General features: G+C 52.4%; 1 protein-coding gene across 1 annotated transcript; it reads right to left on the minus strand.

Moving 5' to 3' along the window:
- Positions 1-13,486: 13,486 nt before the first annotated feature.
- LOC137807264 (uncharacterized) lies at positions 13,487-15,131 on the minus strand. The gene is made up of 2 exons (XM_068607796.1): positions 15,008-15,131; positions 13,487-14,802 (listed from the first exon to the last, which is right to left on the minus strand). Exons 1-2 carry the CDS (start codon positions 15,129-15,131, stop codon positions 13,487-13,489), a joined length of 1,440 nt encoding a protein of 479 aa, XP_068463897.1.
- Positions 15,132-16,566: the final 1,435 nt, after the last annotated feature.

Here is a 16,566-nt window from a genome sequence, read left to right on the forward strand (position 1 = left end):
AGCCTTCGGGACAGATACGCTCTCAAAGTAAGTGGCTAGATACTTGGGGGCATGAGTTGGCACCCAAAAAGTCACCCCTAGCGCAGTAGCACTCCCAAGCAGGAGGACTCACACGTAGAAACGTCCCCAGATAGGCAGAAACGCCCCCAGATGGGGTCACGGCGTCGTGAGGCCCTCCACGTGTACAACAACCATGTCAGAATGGAAACACCCTTCAGTCAGGTGCCAGGTAATTAAAAGTCATTCAATACAGTTTCCCTTTCGAGCATTCAGGTACTATAATGGCTCCCAAGCGTTTCAACGTCTTAAATGCGCTACGTTTTCTAATTAAACGCTTTAATGAGTGCGTTACGTTTGTGATTAAAAGCGCTTTAAGGCGCTTTAAATGCTTGGGTAGTTTAAATAGCGCGAAGAATGTTGGAAAGATGGTTGGAACTTTTGGCAAAGACCAGAGAACTCTCTAGTTGCTTGCTCGTGCTTCAAGGTTACGTACAAGTGATTGGGGAATATTTTTGCCTGATAGAGACAACACACACACACAGATATACACAGTTCTTTTACCACCTTCAGAGTGCCATACGCAGTGCTCAGAGACGTAGGTGGACAGTTTTGGTGTTTCTTGCTGGTTGACTTGAGCGTCGTAGTGCACACGGCCGCTAGGGCGCCTCTTTGTCCTCTTTTTTGCAGGAATCCACAGGCAACCAGTGGGAAGGAGTCCCTAGTTGACGGTTGAGGTCGCGCACGAAGACGTCCCGGTCAACCGGACGGAACATTTAGCGCCCACCGTGGGGCCGATATAAAACATCAGTCCCATCACAAGTTCGAGAAAATCTACCAAATTACAGTAACGTTGAAGGAGGTTGGAGTGACAATGGCTCCCACCAGACGACGCACAGCACGCGCAGCCCCAGCAGAACTATCCATGCAGCAGGTCCTGGAAATAATGAGGGGGCTGCAGCAGGACATGGCGGATTCGAAAATGGAGCAGGAACGCATGCAGGCAGACCTTGACGCCTCGCATGAGCGGAACGAAGAGCTCCACCGTGTGAATGAGGAGTTGTGCCAGGGCCTGAGAAACGATCGGAGGCGGCCTGGACAGGACGAGATGGAGAACCATTCCCCACCAAGGGAGTTTTCCACTCCCTTCTCACAGGAGATCCTAGACGCAGCGATCCCGAACACGTTCGCGGGACCCAAGGTGATCTTCACCGGGATGGAGGACCCAGAGACAACACACACACACAGATGGTCCTGATAGGCGGTTCTGACGTTGCCAAGTACAAGCTCTTCATGAGCACCCTGACCGGGATGGCTATGGATTGGTTCATTAGCCTCCCAGAGGGTCACATCACATCTTTCCGCCAATTGTCGCGATTGTTCAGGGAACAGTACTTAGCCAACAAGACCCCGCCGCCGGTCTCCTACGATCTGTTCGATGTGAAGCAGTATCAAGGGGAGACCCTTAAGGAGTATATCAATCGCTTCGGGGCCCAGGTTGTGAAGGTTGGTACAACAGAGGAGCCTATGATTGTGTACGCATTTGTGAAAGGCGTATGCCCCGGCCCCTTTGGAGAATCCATTATCCGCAACCGCCCTAGGACTTTCGCTGAACTACGGCGTAGGGCGGTAGAGCATATTGCTTCTGAAGGGGAGGTATGTGTGAAGCGCACCAGCGTCGTGCCCTCACGCCCGAGGGGACCGGTGCGAGTTCAGCCCGTTAGGGTCAATGAGACCACGACGGGGAGAAAGAAGCCAGAGGCGAGATGCCCCTACGAGGCCAGAAAACCCCAGCCCCAGGGTCCAGCAGGAGGCGATCGCCCCGCCAGAGAAAGAGCGAGACCAGCGAGGTACAACTTCGTGGTTGAGTTGAAGGATTTGATCGCCGTGCCTAACATAGCCGAGAGGCTGAGGCGACCGGCGAAGACCGACAAGGTGTTAGGGCCTCGTAAAGACTCTTGGTGCGAATTCCACGAGGCTTTCGGGCACCACATTGATAATTGCCTGTCGTTGGGCTACCAGCTAGATGAGCTGGTGAGGACTGGATTTTTGAAAGACTATGTCGCAGATTCCACAACGACCGCCACCTTGCCGCCGCCGGCAGATGAACCAGCACACGAGATGCCTGTGCTTGGCGAGGTCCACACCATTGCTGGAGGTTTTTCCGGCGGAGGACCCACCGCCTCCTAGCGGAAGAAATACGCGAGGGGGTGAATTCAATCGAAGAGAGGCTCTCGGGGGAGCCATGGGAGTCAGATATTGTGTTCACAAGAAGAGACCTCCGAGATGTGGTACCCCACGACAACGTCCCCGTTGTCATCTCAGTCATCACCGCCGGAAGGAAGGTGCACAGAGTGCTGGTAGACCAAGGAAGTTCGACAGATGTCATGTTTCTGTCGACCTTTAATAAGTTACGGTTGTCCCCCGATCTGTTGAGTCCCTATACTGGATGCTTGTATGGGTTCGGGGATAACCAGGTAGAAGTCCGGGGGTACCTGGAGTTGAGGACTACGTTCACAGACGGAGAGGCCTCACGTACCGAGAGCATCCGGTACCTCGTCGTGAACGCTAATTCCGCTTACAATATTTTGCTGGGCAGACCGGCGTTGAACCGTCTGAGCGCGGTGTCCTCCACCCATCACATGAAGATGAAGCTGTCGGACCTCAGTGGCCGGGTGATAGTCATCAGGTCAGACCAGGAGGAGGCGAGTAAATGCTATGAAAACAGCCTGAAAACGAAGAGAGGCGTATTCATGGTGTATGAACGTCCGCCGAGTGCAGACCCCACGATGATTGAGGCGACGCCCGCTGGGCTAACGCCTGAAGAGGCCATCGCGGAGAGGGCGATGCCCGAAGCTGATGTGCCAATGGAGGAAGACCCTGACGACGCGGCGCCCGTGGAAGAGGCGATGCCCGTGGAAGAGGCGGCACCCGTGGAAGAGGCGGCGCTCGTCGAAGATGATAGCAGGGAGCAGCCTGCGGCTAACGCCGTAGAAAGGGAGATTGGCGGCAAGACTTTCAAGTTAGGAAGTTCGCTAAGCCCAGAAGAACAGGAAGGGGTGGCAGAAGTGATTTCACGCCACCTGGATGCCTTTGCATGGTCCGCCTCGGATATGCCAGGCATCGACCCTGATTTCCTGTGTCACCACCTCAGCATGGACGCCACGGTCCGCCCCGTGCGTCAGAGAAGGAGAAAGTTCAATGAGGAACGACAACAGGTGGTGAAAGACGAAACGCAGAAGCTGCTGAGCGCTGGCCACATCAGGGAGATTCAGTACCCTGAGTGGCTCGCCAACGTCGTCTTGGTGAAAAAGGCGAATGGAAAGTGGAGGATGTGTGTTGACTTCACGGACCTGAACAAGGCATGCCCAAAGGACTCGTATCCGCTGCCCAGAATCGACGCCTTGGCAGATAGTGCGTCTGGCAGCAAGGTGCTAAGTTTCCTGGACGCCTTTTCAGGGTACAACCAAATCAAGATGCACCCAAGAGACGAGAGCAAGACTGCATTCATGACTGAGACATGCAGTTACTGCTATAAGGTCCCTTCGGGCTGAAAAATACGGGCGCCACGTACCAGAGGCTAATGGACAAGGTCCTGGCGCCAATGCTTGGGAGGAATGTGTACGCCTATGAAGACGACATGGTGGTGGCGTCGCAGAATAGGGTGCAGCACATGGCAGACCTGGAGGAGTTGTTCAACACAATATCCAAGTACCGCCTCAAGTTGAACCCCGAGAAGTGTGTTTTCGGGGTAGAGGCCGGTAAGTTCTTGGGTTTTCTGCTCACTGAGAGGGAGATAGAGGCGAACCTCGACAAATGTCCGGCTATTATCGCCATGCGGAGCCCGACGTCGGTGAAGGAGGTGCAACAGCTGACAGGGCGGATGGCGGCGCTCTCGAGATTTGTTTCCGCCGGAGGAGAGAAGGGGCACCCGTACTTCCAGTGCCTCAAGAGAAACAGTCGCTTTGCATGGACTGATGAATGCGAAGCGGCTTTCATTAAGCTGAAAGAGTACCTGGCGACGCCACCGGTCCTCTGCAAACCGGTAACGGGCGTGCCCCTCCGGTTATTACTGTAACGGAGCGGGCCATCAGTTCCGTGTTGGTCCAAGAGCAGGACCAAAGTCAGAAGCCCATCTACTTCGTAAGCAAGGCCTTACAAGGGGCTGAGACGAGGTACCAAGCACTAGAGAAGGCGGCGCTGGCGGTAGTGTTCTCTGCTAGGAGGCTCCGTCATTACTTCCACAGCTTTACAGTGGTGGTGATGACCAACCTCCCTATACAGAAAGTGCTGCAGAAACCTGATGTGGCAGGAAGAATGGTACGCTGGGTGGTGGAACTGTCAGAATTCGACATCCAGTATGAGCCTAGAGGATCCATCAAGGGGCAGGTGTACGCAGATTTTGTAGCAGAACTTTCGCCCGGAGGTGAGCAAGAGGTGGAAGCGAGTTCGCAGTGGTTGCTCTCAGTTGATGGCTCTTCCAACCAGCAGGGGAGCGGTGCGGGAATAGTCTTGGAGGGACCCGACGGCATACTGATCGAGCAGGCCCTGCGCTTCGCCTTCAAGGCAAGTAACAATCAGGCGGAATATGAAGCCCTGATAGCAGGAATGCTCTTGTCCAAGGAGATGGGCACACAGAACCTCCTGGTGAAGAGCGACTCTCAGTTGATTACGGGGCAGGTGTCGGGTGAGTTCCAGGCGAAGGACCCACAGATGGCGGCGTACCTAAAATACGTCCAGTTGTTGAGGGGGGCGTTCAACGCTCTTGAGCTGGTACATGTCCCGAGGGAGCAGAATGCCAGAGCTGACCTGCTCGCAAAGCTGGCCAGCTCAGGCAAGGGGGGTAGAGAGAGGACAGTGATCCAGGAGACCCTCAAACATCCGCGTCGATTCGTGGAAGACAACAGGGTGGACGTCCTCCAGATTTATACATCAAGGGGTAGGCCGAGGAGTTATTCCTCTTTGACCCAAGATACGCAGAGGGCGCCCCACATCAGCATGTACGCGGGTGTACCTGAGGAAGAGCAGATGCAGGTATGTGTTTTGTCCAAGGGAGACACCTGGATGACGCCCTATAAGCAATACCTGGCGGATGGGGCTCTTCCAGTGGACCCTGAAGAGGGTAAAAAAGTCAAAAGAAATGCCGCAAGATATACTTTGGTGGATGGGGTGCTGTTCAGGCACGGTTTCACTCACCCTATCCTAACATGCGTCAGTGGCGATGAGTGCACCAGGATAATGACGGAGCTACACGAAGGAATCTGCGGAAGCCACGTAGGGGGAAGATCCTTAGCCTCCAAGGTAATACGCGCAGGCTTCTTCTGGCCAACAGTGAAAGAGGACTGCGCACGTCACGCCCAGTGGTGTAGGCAATGCCAAAAGCACGCCGACTGGCACAAGGCGCCGCCAGAAGAGTTGCGGTCCATATACAGTCCGTGGCCTTTCCATACATGGGGAATTGACATCCTGGGCCCTTTCCCACTGGCAATCAGGCAGATGAAGTATCTGATCGTCGCCATCGAATACTTCACTAAGTGGATAGAGGGGGAGCCCGTGGCACAGATCACTGCGCATAAGGTACAGCATTTCGTGTGGAGAAACATTGTGTGTCGCTTTGGCATACCTAGGCGCCTGATATCTGATAACGGGACCCAGTTTGCCAGTCTGCAGTTGAGAAATCTGTGTGCTGAAGTAGGAATCAAACAAGTGTTTGCGTCAGTTGAGCACCCCCAGACCAATGGACAAGTAGAGTCGGCAAACAGAGTTCTGCTGAGGGGGTTAAAAAGAAGGTTAGAGAAAGCCAAAGGGGCGTGGGCGGAAGAGGTGCCAAGGATTGTATGGGCATATCACACCACGCCCCAATCCTCTACAATGGAGACGCCTTTCAGTTTGGTGTACGGGTCGGACGCGATGATTCTAGTAGAAATACATGAAAGCTCACCACGTTTTCAAAACTTTGTGGTGGAGGAGTCCAATGAAGAGAGGCGGGTAAACCTGGATCTGCTAGAAGAAGCCAGGGAACAAGCTAGAATAAAAGCTGAAGCGATGAAGAGAAGAGTAGAGCGGCAATATAGCTCTAAGGTAAAGCCGCGACAGTTTCAGGTTGGCGACCTAGTGATGAGGAAAGCTCACCCATACGAGTTGGAAAACAAGCTGTCTCCCAAATGGACCGGACCCTTCAGAGTTACTGAAGCTAAGGGGAACGGTTCGTACAACCTGGAGACTTTAGATGGAGGTCCTATTCCGCGCAGTTGGAATGCAGCCAACTTCAAATTTTATTTCAGTTGACTTATGTAAGCAGTATGTAACAATTTAGTTGAAGGGGACGCTCTTTTTCCCTCTCGGGGGTTTTTTAATGAGGTCACCCTAATAAAAGGAAAAACCAGTTTGAGAAAAAGAAGTGCCTTGGTTTTCAGCCTTTATCTTTCTCTGTTTGAAGTAATGTGATGCGCCGCCTATGTCATGGCGTCGCCGAGAAAGAAGGCGTCGCCTAGGTCATGGCGTCGCCCAGAAAGAAGGCGTCACCTAGACAGGGGCGTCGCCCTTGAGAAGGCGTCGCCCAAATGAAGGTATGCAACGTTGGAAGAACAGGACGAAAGGAAAGTGCGCAGTGCATGAAGCATATGCAAAGTAAAATGGCGTCGCAAAAAATCAAGTATGATATTGAAAAGTTGTTGTTACAAGCAATGTTCAATACAAGTACAAACGAAGCAAACGCTACAAATCATGCAAAAACGCGAACAAGCCATTCCTCAGTGGTCATCAGAGTTATCACTGGAGGAAGGCAAAGCCCCTTTCCCAGCCTGCAGAGCTCGAGTAAGTCGTGTCCTCTTTTCTTGGTTTATTTTCGAACCTGCACCAGGGGAAAGACGTGTTAGTGACACCATGAAGAAAGACATGCACGTACAAAAAACAACAAAGGCCGGAGTTACCAAGGCAGTGGGTCTTACATATGTACTTCTCGAGAGTCCCAGCGTTGAACTCCAGGCTGATCACCGTGGCAGAGTCAAAACCTCCCGCCTCAGCAAGAATCCGGCAAGCTATTTGATCACTTGGAGCCAGCTTCTTGAGGGGTTTGGCTTTGAGGACCTTCTCCTCTCTCACCCAGTACAGCGGAAACCCATCCAGAGCGTCGGGCACAAGATCAGTACGGCAGATCTTGAAGAACCGGCCTTTCCACCCGGTGAACGAGCTTTGGAAGGGTGTGAAGAGAACTCTCCCGGGTACATTGCTGAGAGTTACCCAGAGGTTGTGTCTCTGCCTCTTCACCTCAAAGAAGTGAAGAAAGAGGTCAACCGAGGGTGCACAACCCAGAAACCCGAAGAGAATGTCGAAGGCTTTAACAAAGGCCCAGCTGTTGGGGTATAACTGGGCCGGAGCAACGTTGATCTCCGTCAGCAGTTCCTTCTCGAACCAGGAGAAGGGTAAGCGCACTCCGATGGTCTTGAACACCACCTGGTAAAAGTAAAAGAAAGGGACCCCTTCGTTGGCTCGTTCGTCTCCACATACTGGCTCCCCTAGAGTGCAAGAGAGCACAGCGATGTCGTCGTCATGCCTCCTCGCGAAGGCCCGGTGGTCATAGGAACACGAATCCCCTTTGTGTTCCCTTATGGCCCTGGTAGAGAATAAACATGAGCACTCGTCAAGAAGTTCACTCGAAGCCCAGGGGTACAAGTCTTTGGGACGAACCCTGGAGGAAGCAGCGTGAGAAGACATTCTGTAACAAGATCGGGACTGCCAGAAATGCAAGAGTGGAACGAGAGAAGCGAAGGCTGGAACAACCCTTCGTCAGAGAAGAAAGGGTGCAAGAAGGAAGGGTGCAAGAAGAAGGAACGCAAGCAGGTTATGCAGAGTGAGAAAATAAAGCGGTTAGAGCACCAAACGACGCGAATGGATGCACCGCACGATTAATACACGTGGCAGAAGATGAAAGGATGACGCTGGCACCACTGGTTTAAATCAGAAAACGTCGTATCAACAGAATATCCAGTGGTACGATGCGCCGTCACAAGTGGATCAGGGACGCAGCAGGAGTCAGGACTCAGTGAAATGACTGAATGTCCCATCATCCATACAAGAAGCGCCACGTGGATCAGGGTGAATGACGGAACGTCCCATCAGCCATACCAGAAGCGCCACGTGGATGGCACAGACAAAACCTTGAGCTCTTCGCTGTTGTCAGGCGTCGACCGAGGCAAGATAGTTCAAAGTCAAATGTCGAAGTAAAGGTAACGCCCGAGGCGTCGCCCGGAAGGACGTGAAGGGCGACGCCAGCGTGAGACGACACAGACGTCGCCAACCCAAATACCAACTGGTGTCGCCTCCCTGATACCCACAGGTAGGAAAGATTGTGGAGGGAGACGAAATCAAAGAAGGCAAAGTTAGTTGCTGGCGTTATCTCCCCGATACCCACGGGTAGGAAAGACTGTGGACGGAGACAAGATCGCCAAACGCCAGCGAATTGCTGGCAGGGTGTTCCCCGATACCTATGGGAAGGAAAGACCATAGAGGGAACGGGCCCCCCAAAGCACTCGACGTTTTAGACACCCGGGGACGATACGGCACTGCTGTAGCAGGCCTCTCCTTAGGCGTGGGCGCCGGGGGCTAAGAATAAGGGAGAAAATCGTTTCGGTATTAGAGACACCCCGTGGACGATACGGCGTCGCCAGGTGAGCCTCTCCACGGGCGTGGGGGGTTGGCACGTGACCTTCCCTGGTCATACAAGGCCGCCCAACGAAGCAAAGAAGCGAATATGATACAAACAGAACAACCGAAGCATAAGAGGGCACAAGATGAGAATAAGATCGCACAAGCAGAATCGTATATGGCAAAGACACAAAAGCAATCATACGAACATCCAAATTTGTAGCAAGAGTACGGGTAGTTCAAAGAATTACAAGTTTGAACAAAGAAAGTCAAAAGCAAGCGTAAAGAATAATGGAATTGAGCTTGAAAGTGAAGGTGGCGGTTGAGAGACAGCGGTTCAGTCATCCACGTCCATGGGCACGACCTTCCCGTCGACGACATGGTGCATGGGGTCGCAGTTCGAAATATTGATGCCAGGGTTCTCACAGGTCGCCTGGGTCAGAGCTTCCTGGAACCCCTCCTCGAAAGTACCCGCCATCTCCTGAATAAGGGACTTTTTCTCCTTCTCCAGCTCCTCAACGGCGGCATCCCCAGAGGCCACCTGCTTCTCCAGAGCCTCTTTCTCAACGCGAAGTCGACTGACCTCGACCTGTAGTTTGTCGTAGTCAGCTCGGAGAAGGTCCATAGCTTTGGCCTGGGTGGCCATTTCCCCCTCCATCCGCTCCGTCTTGTCAGCCTGCTCACGGCAACGGTCCTTCAGATCCTTTTGAATTTCTGCATCAGCTTTGAGCAATTCCTGAAGGCCCGCTACCTGGACTTGGAGGGCGAATTCACGAGTAAAAAAGCCAGCCTGGAGCTCCAATGCCTCTGCCAGTTGCCTCTCAGTTTCAGCTTTGACTCTTGCGCTTGCTTCAAAAAGGTTTGGTAGGTTTCGTTCTGGCGCCCCAAGGTCCTCATTTCCTCTTCCAGAGTAGTCGCCTTTGTTTCCAAGGCCTGGAGAGTTTGAGCTTGCATGGCCGCGTTTCTGGCCTGGGCGCGCCATTCAAGGGCCACCGCCAGGAAGGCCCCCAAGTAGAAGGGCATGCCTTCCTTCCTGTCGGTGCCCTCTGGCAAAGTCCCGCCACTGAAGCCCCTCATTAGATGCATAATCGGAGGAGGGATGGCGATGAAGTCAGGGGCGACAGCGACGGCAGCAGGGGAAGCAATGGCTTCTGTCGGCGGCGGAGGCGTGGCAGATTCGGCGCCTTCGCCCCTTTCCTTTTGGAGCGGCATGGGAGGGAGTGAGGTCGCACTTGGGGGGTTGTCCATGAAGGGGTTCCCTCCCTGGGGCGACGCTTCTACCGACAGAGGGACCCGCGCAAATTTTCTTCTTCTGAAGGGAGCCACACCTTCTGAGTCCTCATCATCCGATAAAATTTCCAAAACCCGTTTCCCTTTGTCAAGGGGGGTTGGAGCCGGTGACGAGGCCGCGGCTAGGGGAACGGCGGCGAAAGGCGGAGGAGAGCTGGGAGTTGGAAGCGCTTCGGGGCCAGGTGGAGATGACGGAGATGGGCTAGAGGGAGCTTCAGCAGTGACTGGAGGTGGCGGTGACAGAGTCGGTGGGGGAACCGGATCGGCAGCAGGGGTGGAGGAGGCGCCCGCCTTGGCGGCGCGTGCCTCCTTCATTGCCTTCGCTAGCATCATTCTCTTAGAAGCGCCCATCACCGATCCTACATCAAGACAGACCAAGCAGCAGAAATTAGTACTAAAGCAGCTATGCGAATTCACAATACATGCAGAGACGTGAAATGCAAGAAACATGGCACAGTGTAAAACAAGCATGATCGTATGGGGGAACAAACGCTCGATAGCAAGCTATTCACAGCAAGAAAGATGAGGGGAAAGCCCCTTACCAAAGTAGGTGGTCAGGGGGTGAGCATTGTACTCGCTAGCGACCAGCTTCAAGGTATCAAAGACGATCCCCAACCCCGCCAAGGCTTTGCTTACCTCCCTATCGGCGGGAGATAGCTCTTCCAGGGTTTTGGCCCTGAGCAATTTAGGGCGCTCCGTCCAGTAAAGGGGGAAGCCATCCAAAGTTGTGGGATCGTGCTTGGCGCTGCACACCCTGAAGAACTTCCCTTTCCAGTTCTTATAAGAATTCTGGAAGAGGGAGAGGAGGATCCTGCCTGCGATCCCGGAAAAGCTTACCCAGAAGCTCTTCCCCTGCTTCTTCACCTCAAAGTAATGCAGGAAGACATCTACAGAAGGAGGGATGCCCAGGTGTCCACAAAGAATTTGAAAGCCCCTCACGAATGCCCAGCTGTTGGGATGAAGCTGGGCGGGGGCAATGTTGATTTCAGTAAGAAGCTCCCGTTCGAAGGGAGTGAACGGGAGACGCACTCCTACGCGCTTGAACACGGTCTGGTACATGAAGAAGAAGGGTTTCCCCTTTCTAGGTCTGTCGTCCAAACAAACAGGTTCCCCAGGCCTGCCAGGACGGACGGATATGTGGGCGTCGTGTGTGCGGCAGAAGGCGTTAAAGTTGTACAAATGAGGATCCCCCCGGTGAGCTTCCAGGTCCTGGAAGGAAGTCAGGCTGGTGCATTCACTCAGGAGCTCGTCGGGGGCCCAGGGGTAGAAGGCTTTGTAGTTGGACTTGGGGGTCGTAGGGGAAGAATCAGGCTCCGCGTTTGCGCGCGTCATGGTGAAAATAGATAGCTGGAGAAAGAAGAGAGGAAAAAGGGTTTAGCAAGTGTAGCCATGGCAAGAAGGAGAAAAGGCCCCATGAAGCGTCACCTACGCGAGAAAAATCAGAGGAGGAAGAAGAAGTGGAGAGATGCAGTAATACGTGAATAACAACAGTCCCAGGCAGTTTAATAAATCCTATAATGCGATGAAAGGGAAGATTCGTGAGTACTCGAAATCGTACCTTTGCTATTGGAATGGAGGCAGTAGAAGAGCGCAGGAAGGAGAGAATCGCAATTGCAGAGGAAAAGGGTTTTGAAGGCGATGAACAGTGCGGAGTTGTAGAGCGAATGAATGTAACAGTAGGGTGAGCGCGGGGTTTGGAGTAACTTAAACGTTACATTTCGCAACTCAAGAGGCGCTAACTGAGGGCCGCATGATCGGGCCACGTGTCAAAGGGTCGATTGCCCAGGGGAAACGCAAAGGTCTCTAAAGGAGGGCCGCGCGATGGGCCACGTGGCGCGCGATCAAGGTTAACCCAAAAGGTGTTATCATTATCGTTTCAGAGGAGGTCAAATCAATCAGTAAGAGCGCTCCTAGGGTTCAGAGAGCGTCACGTCAACAATTCGAGAATTGTTGAGTCAGCAGGGAATGACACGTCATCAGGATGGCACGTGGACGGCGTGGGCGAGGCTTTAGTCTTTACGCTGAAGACAAGTCTTCAGCTTAAGACTGGGGGGCTTGTGTACCGTCCCGTATCCGGGCGTTGACTAAGTCAAAGTCAAAGTCAACGGCTGAAGAGTCAAAGTCAACGCAAGGCGTCGCCTAGGTGGAGAGACGCCAAGAGGAAGCGTCGCCAAGACAAGGCGCCGCCTAGGTAAAGGCGTCGCCCAACGAGGGCGTCGCCAGAACAAACAGTGTAAAAACAAGGCAATCACAGTGTGGTTCCCCGATACCCATGGGTAGGAAAGACCATGGAGGGAGCGACCCCGTGGGAAGGCCTCAGGTCCCGATAGCTCGGGAAAGCGATAAAGAAAATGAAAAGGTGGCTTCAAGGCCATAGTGATAGCATCAGGGTAGGGCAGCCTGACTCGTGAAGTACCCCTGCCGCCCCAGAGACGCCTTTGGGATAGATACGACCCAAGAGGAAGGTCACGCCCAGGGTAACCGGGTGCAGGGTGCGAGAGTAAGGCAAATACGCTCTCAAAGTAAGTGGCTAGATACTTGGGGGCATGAGTTGGCACCCAAAAAGTCACCCCTAGCGCAGTAGCACTCCCAAGCAGGAGGACTCACACGTAGAAACGTCCCCAGATGGGCAGAAACGCCCCCAGATGGGGTCACGGCGGCGTGAGGCCCTCCACGTGTACAACAACCATGTCAGAATGGAAACACCCTTCAGTCAGGTGCCAGGTAATTAAAAGTCATTCAATACAGTTTCCCTTTCGAGCATTCAGGTACTATAATGGCTCCTAAGCGTTTCAACGTCTTAAATGCGCTACGTTTTCTAATTAAACGCTTTAATGAGTGCGTTACGTTTGTGATTAAAAGCGCTTTAAGGCGCTTTAAATGCTTGGGTAGTTTAAATAGCGCGAAGAATGTTGGAAAGAGGGTTGGAACTTTTGGCAAAGACCAGAGAACTCTCTAGTTGCTTGCTCGTGCTTCAAGGTTACGTACAAGTGACTGGGGAATATTTTTGCCTGATAGAGACAACACACACACAAAGATATACACAGTTCTTTTACCACCTTCAGAGTGCCATACGCGGTGCTCAGAGACGTAGGTGGACAGTTTTGGTGTTTCTTGTTGGCTGACTTGAGCGTCGGAGTGCACACGGCCGCTAGGGCGCCTCTTTGTCCTCTTTTTTGCAGGAATCCACAGGCAACCAGTGGGAAGGAGTCCCTAGCTGACGGTTGAGGTCGCGCACGAAGACGTCCCGGTCAACCGGACGGAACACTAAGTTAATGCAGTTGAGTAAGTTTCACCGGTTATGTTAGTTAACCCCACAGCGAATAGAGGCAAAAGCATACAAGGTGAATAGAAAGACGATATTCAGGAAATGAGAATTATATAAGCAGTGTCAATTCAAGTCTATACACGGATGGTTATTACCAACAAAAGATAAATAACAAGTTTTCGAAGAAAAGGTGATGGGGAAAGGCAGTTAGTCTTCGGAAGGTACAATCTTCCCAATCACCACTTCATTGCAGATCGACAACATAGAAAGGTCGAGCTTAGGGTATTAGCATGCCATTTGCTCCAGAGCAGCTTTGAACCCAGAGGTGAGGATTTGAGCAGCACTCTGCTCAAGCTCATGTATTTGCTTCTTCAGCTCTTCCTTTTCCTCATGAGTTTGAGCGAGTTCTGCAGTAGCTTTTTTGCTCTCGTCCCGAGTTTGGGCCAGCTCTACAGCAATCTTTTTAGTTTCCTCACGAGCTTCGGCGAGCTCAGCAAGAGCCTTATCCCTGTCCTTCTCGACCTTCCATAGGAGAATCTCCCTATCTGCTGATCTCTTCTCGATTTTCTCCACCCTAGAAGCTTCAGCGTTTTTTGCAGCCTCCAAATCTGCCACCTTGAGCCTGTATGGAACTAGCTTGCTCTCCAAGTCAGTTTTCTCTTGGAGTTGGAGGTGCAGTTTTTGGCGCAGATCGGAGGCTTCCTTGCGCGTGTTCCTTAGCTCGGCGTCCAGTGCATCCTCCAGCCTCGAGTGTTCCATTTCAGTCATCAGCAGGTTGCAAGTGAGCTTCTCCGCCTCAGCCCTTATCATGAGATTTGACTCCTTGAGCTCAGAGTTTTCCTCTTGAAGTTTCTTGAGTGAATCCTTCACAGCTCTTGATACGAGCGAAGGGAGATCTTCCGCCATGGTCTTTAGTTGAGCTGTGAAAGGTCCCAAGGGGTCTGGGAGGTTTGAGGCTGGTGCTGGAGGCACTGGTGGAGTTTGATGTTCGTTTTCACCACCACCCTCTTGAGTTTGAACAGCAAGGGGGGCTTCCAGGCGTGGTGGTGAGGGTGGAACTTCCGCTATGGGCGTTGGAGAAACTTGAGCACCCTCATCTTCTCCTAATGCAGCCCCAGCGATGGATGTGGTGGAAGGAGGACCCTCTCTAACAGATACAAACGGTGTAGAGGCGCTCGGAGGGTCCTCTGCATAATTGGGGCTACCACTCTCGATCACTATGGGCGTGACGGCCAATGATGCTGCTTGGACTGTTTCTAACGGAATGGGAGGTGATGGCGGTGTTGGCGTTGGAAATGCAGGTGCGGTGGAGGTGGTCACCCTTTTTCTCTTGGTGATAAGACCATCCTCAGTGGCTTCGTCGTCGTCTTCTTCTTCCGACACCACTTGAGGAGTCTTCCTCTTTGGTCTTTTCAGCGCCAATTTTTTCCTTTCTGGGGCGGGTAGGACCCCAGAAGCAGTTGGACCTCGGGGAGGGGTTTTCCCTTGAGAGATGGCGATCTCCACGACCGAGTTGGGCACAGTTTGGGAGCCCGCCGCGAGTTTGTGGGATCGGGCGATCGCCCTCAATTCAGCCAGTTTTCCTTTGCCCAACATTGCGTCTGCACAATGTAAAAACATATGAGTATGCCCCAAAGCAAAAACAGAACATGCAAGTATATACATACAGAGATAACATAAGTAAATAGCACATGGATGAATGGTCAAGGCCAATACAGAATAACGGAGTGCCAAAGATAGAATGGTAAGAATGCTAAGTTAGTTTTAACGCGAAGTGAGAGTCTTGGTGTTGGGAAAGGGGCTAACCTATGTACACTTCAAGTTGGCCCTCAAGGAATTCAAAGGAGATTATCTGAGCAGTGGGGAGGGTGATGTTGGCAGAAGCCACACTCTTCCAGAAGAGACAAAGGTCTTTGTCCAGCTCCCCCATGTTGTCAGGACTTCTTGGTCTCCTGAAGTTGTCTTTGGAGTCCTTGTGCCCCTTCTTTACCGAATACAAGGGGAAGCCATCAAGCAGTGAAGGGTCTTTATCGTTCTGGCACACCTTGACGAACTTCCCCTTCCAGTCTTTGTAGGATTGATGAAAGATGGAGAGGATTGACCTCCCAGCAATCCCGTTCAGGTTGACCCAGGGGCGATCTCCGGGATTCTTTGCCTCGAACAAAAAGACTAAGACATCCACCGAAGCCGGTAGCCCCAAGTGCACGCAAAGGATTTGGAACGCCCTCACGAATGCCCAGTTGTTGGGGTGGAGCTGGACAGGGGCAATGTTGAGCTCGGTCAACAGCTCCCTCTCGAAGCGAGTGAAAGGAAGTCTAAGTTTCACTTTTTTGAATAGTGTGGCGTAGATGAAGCAGAACAACTCGCCGTTGCTCCTCTTATCGTCCACACAGATTGGTTCTCCTTGTGAAATGAAAGGTCAGATTGATCCCCTTTCCTCAGTCGATGTACCCCAACCTCAGTATTTATCTATGAAGTTTCCTTCAATAGAATCGGGGAGGCCCAAGGGTAGAGCTCTTTGTAGTCTTGTGAAGGAAGGGAGACTCCCCCGGCCTGTGGTGGAGTTGCTTGGGTAGGATTGGCATGGGATGAGGCAGGCCTCTCAGCCTGTGAGGAAGGAGCACCAGAGGCTCGTGGGGGGTTGCGTGTTGGTGGAGGGTTTGTCCCAGTGGTAACCCTACGAGTATTGGGGGGAGGGTTTCGCGATGAGGAAAGAGGGTTAGCGGTGGACTTTGTCTAAGCCATCGCAGGAACTGCAAAGGAAAGAAAAGGGAGGAAATGAGGATAGCAAAAGAATGACTCGATCGAAGACAAAGAAGACAGAACGAACGAGTGAGAGTTCGCTGGGGAAGACGCTATCAAGAACGAAACTCTAAGTTACGAGAAAAAAGAGAAACAACCCACAACGTATGCTCCAGACAGTTAATGGATGATGCAAACCGATTAAAATGCAACAAGTATCAGTAGAAGGAGTAAAAGAGTTACCTTTTGATGATCGGATGAGTGTTGAAAGAAGTTGAAGATTGAGGGAGACGTAGGTTTCGCAGTTCGCAGAGAGAGCGTTCAGAATGCTTGAAGATGAAGAAAGATAATGAAACAGTGAATAGCGCGAAGGGTTTAAGGGTTTGGAACGTTGTAGGAAGCGTAAACGACAGTGAAGAATGGCCGTTGATGGGTCCACGTGTCGAACAATCGAAGGAGTTGGTGAAATGTCAAGTCAGTGAACAGTTCTAGCGCCAACGCGCAAAGCCACGTCCGCTGGATTTTAAACCTCTTTAGTCTCCTCGCTGGACAAGTCACAGCTCGAGACTGAGGGCTTGTGTACCGACCAGGTCATCGGTGTGATGATGTGTCTTGCACGTGCT

Source organism: Phaseolus vulgaris, chromosome 11 (assembly GCF_000499845.2).
Source record: "Phaseolus vulgaris cultivar G19833 chromosome 11, P. vulgaris v2.0, whole genome shotgun sequence".
NCBI classification, from domain to species: Eukaryota; Viridiplantae; Streptophyta; class Magnoliopsida; order Fabales; family Fabaceae; genus Phaseolus; species Phaseolus vulgaris.